Here is a 12,577-nt window from a genome sequence, read left to right as displayed (position 1 = left end):
TTTACCTCAAGGAGCTACAGAAAGTCCACTTCTATACCATTATGTGAGCATGACTTTTCATTTAGATCAAATGGGTTTCCTTCTAGTTTCACTTTTTTACTAATTTTTTTTTTTATAATCAAAGGAAAACTTTAATGTTTTGGCTCTATGAGCACAAAAAGAACCTCGTAAACAGTTAAATGAAAGCAGTTTTAAATCAATGTCTTCAGATGTATTCATCCATCTGAATACATTGGTTTGATTTTTTTTTTATTTGATTCTTCATGGAATCAAGGCAAAGCTTTTCAATATTCAATATTGGAAGACAAAACTGACATGATTATAAATATTACTATAAATTCAGTTAAAAAATTCAACAATCAAGTACAAATATTTTGGTTTTATAGTGATAACATAAATGCAAATTTGGTGGAGCACAACATCAGAGTAAAGATAATTTTCTTAGTAAATTGAGAAATTTATGGAGAAATGGGCTTAAAATTGGTTGTGAAACATATATAATTAACAACTGTATCCAAACAAGCTACAGTATTTTGTTAATCAAAAAAAGAGCTGTAGTTGTACAAATTTAAATATTATCATATATTCACAGAGGAAATGAACTGCAAAATTTTTACAATGACAAAGATGTTAAAGAAATGCTTCAGCATGAGAATACATGTGGTCTGTCTTTGCTACACATCATCAATCAAAATTTTAGAAATGTTTGAGCCTTCAAAGAACTGTTTTCTATATCAAATGATATGTCCTACAATGATCCTGAACTTTTTCTTGGTAAATAAGCCCTCTAAGTTTTTGTGGAATTTTATTCAAAATAGTTGTAAAGTTTTAGACAAAGTATTCTACACATGGAATGCCACAAACCTTAGTTTTTGAGGATATAGTTAATTGTAATTATTGAAAATCAAGTTTGCAAACAAGAAGATATTGAAATTTACCCCTATAAAAGCAAGGGAACAATTGAACATATTATGAGAGTTCAAAACGTGTACAAGATTTAATTTTTAAATTCTATAATTGTGCTTTGAAATATCTCAATTTATGTGAAAACTATTTTGATGGCGCTCCTATTTTAATTGGATAAAATTTTCTTCTCGATGAGAATTAAATGGTATCCAGGAAATCTATGATTTCATAGCATCTAAATTTAGTAAAACATTCAAAAAAATCATAGATAGAAAAATTGTGAAGTCAAAAAAAGACCTTGCCTATAAAAATATTTGGGCTACAGGCGTGTGGGCCTCAGCAGTTGCAGCACACGGGCTCAGGAATTGTGGCTTGCGGGCTCTAGAGCGCAGGCTCAGTAGTTGTGGCGCATGGGCCTAGCCGCTCCGCGGCAAGTGGGATCCTCCCAGACCAGGGATAGAACCTGTGTCCCTTGCACTGGCAGGTGGATTCTTAACCACTGCACCACCAGGGAAGTCCTAGATATTTTCTCAGTTAAAAAAAAGTTATGGTCAAAAGAGAAGAATCAATTAAAGGTGCAACAATCTGAAACTGATTAACCACAAAATGCACTTCAAAAAAAGAGTGCAGACAATTTTGTGAAAAAATTTAAAATATTTTAACAAAATATTTTTAAAAATACAAAAACCCAAATTTTTCATTAGAAAAATCCAGGCGCATGAAATGAAGACAGATATGGCCAAGAAACTGATTAAAGTGTGTGACTCTGTATCCAGAATAATTATTCTGTTTATGTTATCTTTTAGCATTTAGATAATATTTAAAGTATTTTTTAAGTTGGTTTAATGTACACAGATATATTTTAATCTTTGAAATAATTGCATTTTTAAAATAGTTTGTAATAGAATTCTTTTATATGCCCATCAATATGGTAATGTCAATTTATTGATCAATAAATAAAACTTTCAAATTAATATATAACTTTAGTTATTCTAGGGACCCCTTTCACTCTCAGAAGTGCACTAGTTTGAACAGTAAATTAAAGATCACATAATTATAGATAAAGGAACAAGTTTCTTAAAACATTGCCTTTTCCTAATGGTAAACTAGAAGGAACTGGGGTACCAATCATTTCATGTTTCTGACAGGTATGTGATGGAGGTGCCCACAGGTAGGAAATATTATAACCAAAAGGTGGTCAGCAAAGAAGTAAACAAGGCGGAATCATAAACATGCCCCCACACATCAAAACCAAAGTTTCTATAAAGAGAGGAGAATATTGAGCTAATGTATGGATCTTACCTGCAAATGCACTAGAAAGATTTTGGAAACTTGGATTCTGAAACTTGACATACTTGTCTGTCCACCATGTAATTCCATTCCTTATCATTGGTACTTTGATATGGATAGATGAATTAAGGTTGTAAGAAAGAATAATGGTGTCTGTAGGGAAATTAAAAACTGTGTTAGATTCAAGTAAGCATTTTTTGCCACACTTGGAAGTGCACAACCAGACACAGCTGAAAAAGCAGGGTTTGAGTAGACTCTCCACATGCCTACATGGCATAGATGCTGGAATCAGAAGACTATTCTTTTTCTTGCTAAGGCCCCAATTATTGAAAAATACTCTTAGACTCCATTTGACTCATGTTTCCTAACTACAAATCTCTGGTAAGGGAGAACTTATTTGCAAATGAAATATCATAAATCAGTGCATAATGTATACAAACAGTACTTTAAAAACTGCCACTCATCCTACACCCAGCGGGACCCACCCACGGTTAGGGGTCCAGCAGCGATGGGGGAGACCCTGAACGAGACGGTGGGGGAGGAGCGCAAAGGAACGGAAGAGAATGCGGCCAGCGCTTTCCCTGTCCACTTAGGCACCTGGGAGCCTATTGGGCTCCTGGGCCTAATCCTCTGCCCTCGGAGCCTCCCTCCTGCAGTGCAGAGCCAAAGCCTCGCCTCTACACCCCCACCCAGGGCCCTACCTCCGAACTCTGGAACGCCACACTCCAGAGGCCCTCCTTTCCACGTGCTGCAGCTGCCCTTTCCCACAGGTCCTACGCAGAGGCCCCGCCCCACGCTTGAACGTCACCCGCCCCTCCCGCCTAGGTTCCGCCCCACCCTAAACTCCGCCCCTGCCTAAGTTCCACCCTGCCTAAGCTCTGCCCCCATAGCCAAGGCTTTTTTTTTTTCTTTTCTTTTTTCCTCTTTCAGATTGGGGTTCTGTTTTACCGTGGTGATTCATTGTTGTTGATCCTTTTATATTTTTATTTTTCCTAATAAATCTTTTACTTTTCTAATTTTATTTTATTCTTTATACTTTGTTAGTGATCTCTCCTTTTGGCTTGTCCCTCCCCCCCTCCTTTTTTTTTCATTTTTCTGGTGTGGTTTTATTTTACCTTGTTGCAAATGTTTCAATTATAGTTTTATTTTTCCTAATATATTTTTTATCTTTCTAATTTTATTTTGCTTTCTATTCTTTGATATTGTACTGCTCTTTTTTTTCTTTCTTTCTTCCTTTTTTTTTTTTTTTTTTTACTGTGCCACGAAGCTTGTGGGATCTTGGTTCCCAGGCCAGAGGTCGGACAACGAGCTCCTGTGGTGGAAGCTCCGAGTCCAAACCGCTGGACTAACAGAGAACCTCAGACCCCAGGAAATATCAATCAGAGTGAGGCCTCCCAGAGGTCCTCATCTCAGCACCAAGACCCAGCTCTATCCAACTGCCTGCAGACTCCAGTGCTGGATGTCTCAGGCCAAACAACCAGTAAGACAGGAATACAGCACCACCCATCAAAAAAAAAAAAAAAAAAAAGAAAAGACAAAAAAATACATTACAGACAAAGGAGCAAGGTAAAAACCTACAAGACCAAATAAATGAAGATGAAATAGGCAACCTACCTGAAAAAGAAATCAGAGTAATGATAGTAAGATGATCCAAAATCTTGGAAACAGAACAGAGAAAATACAAGAAACATTTAACAAGGATCTAGAAGAACTAAAGAGCAAACAAACAGTGATGAACAACACAATTACTGAAATTAAAAATACTCTAGAAGGAATCAATAACAGAATAACTGAGGCAGAAGAACAGATAAGTGAGCTGGAAGATAAAATGGTGGAAAAGACTGTCAGGGAGCAGAATAAAGAAAAAAGAATGGAGGGGGATTAACCAAGATGGCGGAGTAGAAGGACGTGCTCTCACTCCCTCTTGCGAGAGCACCAGAATCACAACTGGCTGCTGGACAATCATCGACAGGAAGACACTGGACTTCACCAAGGAGGATACCCCACGTCCAAGGACAGAGGAGAAGCCACAGTGAGACGGTACGAGGGGCGCAATCAGAGTAAAATCAAATCCCATAACTGCTGGGTGGGTGACTCACAGACTGGCGAGCACTTATACCACAGAAGTCCACCCACTGGAGTGAAAGTTCTGAGCCCCACGTCAGGCTTCCCAACCTGGGGGTCCGGCAACGGGAGGAGGAATTCATAGAGAATCAGACTTTGAAGCCTAGTGGGAATTGATTGCAGGACTTCGACAGGACTGGGGGAAACAGAGAACCCACTCTTGGAGGGCGTACACAAAATAGTGTGTGCATCGGGACCCAGGGGAAGGAGCAGTGACCCTGGGGGAGACTGAACCAGACATAACTGCTGGTGTTGGGGGGTCTCCTGCAGAGGCGGGGGCTGGCTCTGTTTCACCGTGGGGACAAGGACACTGGCAGCGGAGGTTCTGGGAAGTACTCCTTGGCGTGAGCCCTCCCAGAGTCTGCCATTAGCCCCACCAAAGAGCCCGGGTAGGCTCCAGTGTTGGGTTGCCTCAGGCAAAACAACCAACAGGGAGGGAACTTAGCCCCACCCAGCAACAGTCAAGTGGATTAAAGTTTTACAGAGCTCTGACCGCCACAGCAACAGTCAGCTCTACCCACCTCCAGAGCCTCCCATCAAGCCTCTTAGATAGCCTCAACCACCAGAGGGCAGACAGCAGAAGCAAGAAAAACTACAGTCCTGCAGCCTGTGGAACAGAAACCACATTTACAGAAAGATAGACAAGATGAAAAGGCAGAGGGCTATATACCAGATGAAGGAACAAGAAAAAAACCCCAGAAAAACAACTAAATGAAGTGGAGATAGGCAATCTTCCAGAAAAAGAATTCAGAATAATGATAGTGAAGATGATCCAGGACCTCGGAATAAGAATGGAGGCAAAGATTGAGAAGATGCAAGAAATGATTAACAAAGACCTAGAAGAATTAAAGAACAAACAAACAGAGATGACCAATACAATAACTGAAATGAAAAATACACTAGAAGGAATCAATAGTAGAATAACTGAGGCAGAAGAACGGATAAGTGACCTGGAAGACAGAATGGTGGAATTCACTGCTGCAGAACAGACTAAAGAAAAAAGAATGAAAAGAAATGAAGACAGCCTAAGAGACCTCTGGGACAACATTAAACGCAACAACATTCGCATTATAGGGGTCCCAGAAGGAGAAGAGAGAGAGAAAGGACCAGAGAAAATATTTGAAGAGATTATAGTCGAAAACTTCCCTAACATGGGAAAGGAAATAGCCACCCAAGTCCAGGAAGCGCAGAGAGTCCCATACAGGATAAACCCAAGGAGAAGCACGCCGAGACACATAGTAATCAAAGTGGCAAAAATTAAAGACAAAGAAAAATTATTGAAAGCAGCAAGGGAAAAACGACAAATAACATACAAGGGAACTCCCATAAGGTTAACAGCTGATTTCTCAGCAGAAACTCTACAAGCCAGAAGGGAGTGGCATGATATACTTCAAGTGATGAAAGGGAAGAACCTACAACCAAGATTACTCTACCCGGCAAGGATCTCATTTAGATTTGATGGAGAAATCAAAAGCTTTACAGACAAGCAAAAGCTAAGAGAATTCAGCACCACCAAACCAGCTCTACAACAAATGTTAAAGGAACTTCTCTAAGTGGGAAACACAAGAGAAGAAAAGGACCTACAAAAACAAACCCAAAACAATTAAGAAAATGGTCATAGGAACATACATATCGATAATTACCTTAAACGTGAATGGATTAAATGCTCCAGCCAAAAGACACAGGCTTGCTGAATGGATACAAAAACAAGACCCATATATATGCTGTCTACAAGAGACCCACTTTAGACCTAGGGACACATACAGACTGAAAGTGAGGGGATGGAAAAAGATATTCCATGCAAATGGAAATCAAAAGAAAGCTGGAGTAGCTATACTCATATCAGATAAAATAGACTTTAAAATAAAGAATGTTACAAGAGACAAGGAAGGACACTACATAATGATCAAGGGATCAATCCAAGAAGAAGATATAACAATTATAAATATATATGCACCCAACATAGGAGCACCTCATTACATAAGGCAATTGCTAACAGCTATAAAAGAGGAAATTGATAGTAACACAATAATAGTGGGGGACTTTAACACCTCACTTACACCAATGGACAGATCATCCAAAATGAAAATAAATAAGGAAACAGAAGCTTTAAATGACACAATAGACCAGATAGATTTAATTGATATTTATAGGACATTCCATCCAAAAACAGCAGATTACACGTTCTTCTCAAGTGCGCACGGAACATTCGCCAGGATAGATCACATCTTGGGTCACAAATCAAGCCTCAGTAAATTTAAGAAAATTGAAATCATATCAAGCATCTTTTCTGACCACAACGCTATGAGATTAGAAATGAATTACAGGGGAAAAAGCATAAAAAACACAAACACATGGAGACTAAACAATACGTTACTAAATAACCAAGAGATTACTGAAGAAATCAAAGAGGAAATCAAAAAATACCTAGAGACAAATGACAATGAAAACACGACAACCCAAAACCTATGGGATGCTGCAAAAGCAGTTCTAAGAGGGAAGTTTATAGCTATACAAGCCTACCTAAAGAAACAAGAAAAATCTCAAGTAAACAATCTAACATTACACCTAAAGAAACTAGAGAAAGAAGAACAAACAAAACCCAAAGTTAGCAGAAGGAAAGAAATCATAAAGATCAGAGCAGAAATAAATGAAATAGAAACAAAGAAAACAATAGCAAAGATCAATAAAACTAAAAGCTGGTTCTTTGAGAAGATAAACAAAATTGATAAGCCATTAGCCAGACTCATCAAGAAAAAGAGGGAGAGGACTCAAATCAATAAAATCAGAAATGAAAAAGGAGAAGTTACAACAGACACCGCAGAAATACAAAGCATCCTAAGAGACTACTACAAGCAACTTTATGCCAATAAAATGGACAACCTGGAAGAAATGGACAAATTCTTAGAAAGGTATAACCTTCCAAGACTGAACCAGGAAGAAGCAGAAAGTATGAACAGACCAATCACAAGTAATGAAATTGAAACTGTGATTAAAAATCTTCCAACAAACAAAAGTCCAGGACCAGATGGCTTCACAGGTGAATTCTATCAAACATTTAGAGAAGAGCTAACACCTATCCTTCTCAAACTCTTCCAAAAAATTGCACAGGAAGGAACACTCCCAAACTCATTCTATGAGGCCACCATCACCCTGATACCAAAACCAGACAAAGACACTACAAAAAAAGAAAATTACAGACCAATATCACTGATGAATATAGATGCAAAAATCCTCAACAAAATACTAGCAAACAGAATCCAACAACACATTAAAAGGATCATACACCACGATCAAGTGGGATTTATCCCAGGGATGCAAGGATTCTTCAAAATACGCAAATCAATCAATGTGATACACCATATTAACAAATTGAAGAATAAAAACCATATGATCATCTCAATAGATGCAGAAAAAGCTTTTGACAAAATTCAACACCCATTTATGATAAAAACTCTCCAGAAAGTAGGCATAGAGGGAACCTACCTCAACATAATAAAGGCCATATATGACAAACCCACAGCAAACATCATTCTCAATGGTGAAAAACTGAAAGCATTTCCTCTAAGATCAGGAACGAGACAAGGATGTCCACTCTCACCACTATTATTCAACATAGTTCTGGAAGTCCTAGCCACGGCAATCAGAGAAGAAAAGGAAATAAAAGGAATACAAATTGGAAAAGAAGAAGTAAAACTGTCACTGTTTGCAGATGACATGATACTATACATAGAGAATCCTAAAACTGCCACCAGAAAACTGCTAGAGCTAATTAATGAATATGGTAAAGTTGCAGGATACAAAATTAATGCACAGAAATCTCTTGCATTCCTATACACTAATGATGAAAAATCTGAAAGAGAAATTATGGAAACACTCCCATTTACCATTGCAACAAAAAGAATAAAATACCTAGGAATAAACCTACCTAGGGAGACAAAAGACCTGTATGCAGAAAACTATAAGACACTGATGAAAGAAATTAAAGATGATACCAACAGATGGAGAGATATACCATGTTCTTGGATTGGAAGAATCAACATTGTGAAAATGACTATACTACCCAAAGCAATCTACAGATTCAATGCAATCCCTATCAAATTACCAATGGCATTTTTTACGGAGCTAGAAAAAATCATCTTAAAATTTGTATGGAGACACAAAAGACCCCGAATAGCCAAAGCAGTCTTGAGGGAAAAAAACGGAGCTGGAGGAATCAGACTCCCTGACTTCAGACTATACTACAAAGCTACAGTCATCAAGACAATATGGTACTGGCACAAAAACAGAAACATAGATCAATGGAACAAGATAGAAAGCCCAGAGATAAACCCACGCACCTATGGTCAACTAATCTATGACAAAGGAGGCAAAGATATACAATGGAGAAAAGACAGTCTCTTCAATAAGTGGTGCTGGGAAAACTGGACAGCTACATGTAAAAGAATGAAATTAGAATACTCCCTAACACCATACACAAAAATAAACTCAAAATGGATTACAGACCTAAATGTAAGACTGGACACTATAAAACTCTTAGAGGAAAACATAGGAAGAACACTCTTTGACATAAACCACAGCAAGATCTTTTTTGATCCACCTCCTAGAGTAATGGAAATAAAAACAAAAATAAACAAATGGGACCTAATGAAACTTCAAAGCTTTTGCACAGCAAAGGAAACCATAAACAAGACGAAAAGACAACCCTCAGAATGGGAGAAAATATTTGCAAATGAATCAACGGACAAAGGATTAATCTCCAAAATATATAAACAGCTCATGCAGCTCAATATTAAAGAAACAAACACCCCAATCCAAAAATGGGCAGAAGACCTAAATAGACATTTCTCCAAAGAAGACATACAGATGGCCAAGAAGCACATGAAAAGATGCTCAACATCACTAATTATTAGAGAAATGCAAATCAAAACTACAATGAGGTATCACCTCACACCAGTTAGAATGGGCATCATCAGAAAATCTACAAACAACAAATGCTGGAGAGGGTGTGGAGAAAAGGGAACCCTCTTGCACTGTTGGTGGGAATGTAAATTGATACAGCCACTATGGAGAACAATATGGAGGTTCCTTAAAAAACTAAAAATAGAATTACCATATGACCCAGCAATCCCACTACTGGGCATATACCCAGAGAAAACCGTAATTCAAAAAGACACATGCACCCGAATGTTCATTGCAGCACTATTTACAATAGCCAGGTCATGGAAGCAACCTAAATGCCCATCAACAGACGAATGGATAAAGAAGTTGTGGTACATATATACAATGGAATATTACTCAGCCATAAAAAGGAACGAAATTGAGTCATTTGTTGAGACGTGGATGGATCTAGAGACTGTCATACAGAGTGAAGTAAGTCAGAAAGAGAAAAACAAATATTGTATATTAACGCATGTATGTGGAACCTAGAAAAATGGTACAGATGAGCTGGTTTGCAGGGCAGAAGTTGAGACACAGATGTAGAGAACAGACATATGGACACCAAGGGGGGAAAACTGCGGTGGGGTGGGGATAGTGGTGTGCTGAATTGGGCGATTGGGATTGACATGTATACACTGATGTGTATAAAATTGATGACTAATAAGAACCTGCAGTATAAACAAACAAACAAAACAACTAATACTAAACTTTCATTGGGTTATTTGTATGGAAATATGTTAATATAAATGTTTCAGACATTACATGAAATTTCTAAAAATCTTATATGTTCTGGTATAATGTTATAAGTCATAATCCTAGTTATTACTTTAAAATGTATATCTCAGAAATAACTAATTTTCTTGTCAACTGCATTATTATGAACTTTCATCAAATCTTTAACCGTGGTCATTTTTACGTCTTTTGTCATTTACAGACAGTTCTGGGTGTACTCTGATGCTTTTGTAAATATGTTCCTATAAAAGGGTTTCATCTCCAGGAAATTCATGGAAAAGACTCTGACAAGTACAGGTTTCTGGTACCTGACTGTACTGCTGAACTGAATGAATAAGCATTTTCAGAACTCTAATGAAAAACTGATGAGCTCATAAAAGTGCTAACAAAAGATCAAGATGAAAAAAAAAAATTAATTACATGGGACTGAGTGAACTGATGAGGATAAGTATAATTTTTGTGACTTTCTGGTTGAATTTAAAAAAAGAAAAAATCCCACAAGAACTCAGAGGCAAAGAATATACAAATCAATTTTCACTGCAAAGTAAAGGAGCTGTTGCAGTGGAGGATTACTGGACTGAATGTCAATATTATGACATAGTATGAGTGTGTTTCATGTTTGGTAATTGCAATCATTGTTGCTTTTGTTGTGGTCATCCATGTACAATGCTTGGTGTCAGTCTATTTATCTCTTGTAAAAATAAAATACAGTGTGTGTGAAAAAAAAGAAAAAAGAATGAAAAGAATTGAGGACACTCTCAGAGACTTCTGGGACAACATTAAATGCACCAACATTCAAATTATAGGGGTCCCAGAAGAAGAGAAAAAGAAAGGGTCTGAGAAAATATTTGAAGAGATTATAGTCGAAAACTTCCCTAACCTGGGAAGGGAAATAGTCAGTCAAGTCCAGGAAGCACAGAGAGTACCATAAAGGATAACCCCAAAGAGAAACACACTGAGACACATACTAATCAAACTATCAAAAATTAAACACAGGGCTTCCCTGGTGGCGCAGTGGTTGGGAATCTGCCTGCTAATGCAGGGGACACGGGTTCGCGCCCTGGTCTGGGAAGATCCCACATGCCGCGGAGCAACTAGGCCCGTGAGCCACAACTGCTGAGCCTGCGCGTTTGGAACCTGTGCTCCGCAACAAGAGAGGCCGTGACAGTGAGAGGCCCGTGCACCGCGATGAAGAGTGGCCCCCGCTTGCCGCAACTAGACAAGGCCCTAGCACAGAAACGAAGACCCAACATAGCAATCAATCAATCAATCAATCAATCAATCAATCTTTAAAAAAAAAATTAAATACAAAGAAAAAATATTAAAAGCAACAAGGGAAAAGCAACAGATAACATACAAGGGAATCCCCATAAGGTTAACAGCTGATCTTTCAGCAGAAACTCTGCAAGCCAGAAGGGAGTGGCAGGACATATTTAAAGTGATGAAAGGGAAAAACCTAAAACCAAGATTACTCTACCCAGCAAGGATCTCATTCAGATTCGATGGAGAAATTAAAACCTTTACAGATAAGCAAAAGTTAAGAGAATTCAGCACCACAAAACCAGCTTTACAACAAATGCTAAAGGAACTTACCTAGGCAGGAAACACAAGAGAAGGAAAAGGCCTACAAATACAAACCCAAAACAATTAATAAATGGTAATAGGAACATACATATTGATAATTACCTTAAATGTAAATGGATTAAATGCTCCAGCCAAAAAGACATAGATTGGCTGAATCGATACAAGAACAAGACCCGTACATATGTTGTTGACAAGAGACCCACTTCAGACCTAGGGACACATACAGACTGAAAGTGAGGGGATGGAAAAAGATATTCCATGCAAATGGAAATCAAAAGAAAGCTAGGGTAGCAATTCTCATATCAGACAAAATAGACTTTAAAATAAAGACTATTACAAGAGACAAAGAAGGACACTACATAATGATCAAGAGATCAATCCAAGAATATATAACAATTGTAAATATTTATGCACCCAAAATAGGAACACCTCAATACATAAGGCAAATGCTAATAGCCATAAACGGGAAATTGACAGTAACACAATAATAGTGGGGGACTTTAACACCCCACTTTCACCAATGGACAGATCATCCAAAATGAAAATACATAAGGAAACACAAGCTTTAAATGACACATTCAACAAGATGGATTTAATTGATATTTATAGGACATTCCATCCAAAAACAACAGAATACACTGTCTTCTCAAGTGCTCATGGAACATTCTTCAGGATAGACCATATCTTGGGTCACAAATCAAGCCTTGGTAAATTTAAGAAAACTGAAATTGTGTCAAGTATCTTTTCTGACCACAACGTTATGAGACTATATATCAATTACAGGGAAAAAACTGTAAAAAATACAAACACATGGAGGCTAAACAATACACTACTAAATAACCAAGAGATCACTGAAGAAATCAAAGAGGAAATCAAAAAATACCTAGAAACAAATCGCAATGAAAACACTACGACCCAAAACCTATGGGATGCAGCAAAAGCAGTTCTAAGAGGGAAGTTTAGAGCAATACAAGTCTACCTCAAGAAACAAGAAACATCT

General features: G+C 37.8%; 1 protein-coding gene across 1 annotated transcript in view; it reads right to left on the bottom strand.

The window, feature by feature from the left end:
* The window catches only part of LOC133093264 (cell cycle control protein 50C-like), a 35,637-nt gene that overhangs the window by 7,052 nt on the left and 16,008 nt on the right, over positions 1-12,577 (bottom strand). Inside the window, exon 5 of the mRNA XM_061193020.1 lies at positions 2,209-2,349. Coding sequence (XP_061049003.1) covers positions 2,209-2,349 — 141 coding nt within the window. The remainder of the gene's footprint in view (positions 1-2,208; positions 2,350-12,577) is intronic.

This window comes from Eubalaena glacialis, chromosome 6 (genome assembly GCF_028564815.1).
Source record: "Eubalaena glacialis isolate mEubGla1 chromosome 6, mEubGla1.1.hap2.+ XY, whole genome shotgun sequence".
In the NCBI taxonomy this organism is placed as follows: Eukaryota; Metazoa; Chordata; class Mammalia; order Artiodactyla; family Balaenidae; genus Eubalaena; species Eubalaena glacialis.
Note: the sequence above shows the minus strand (reverse complement) of the source record. Positions and strands in the feature narration are given on the sequence as shown.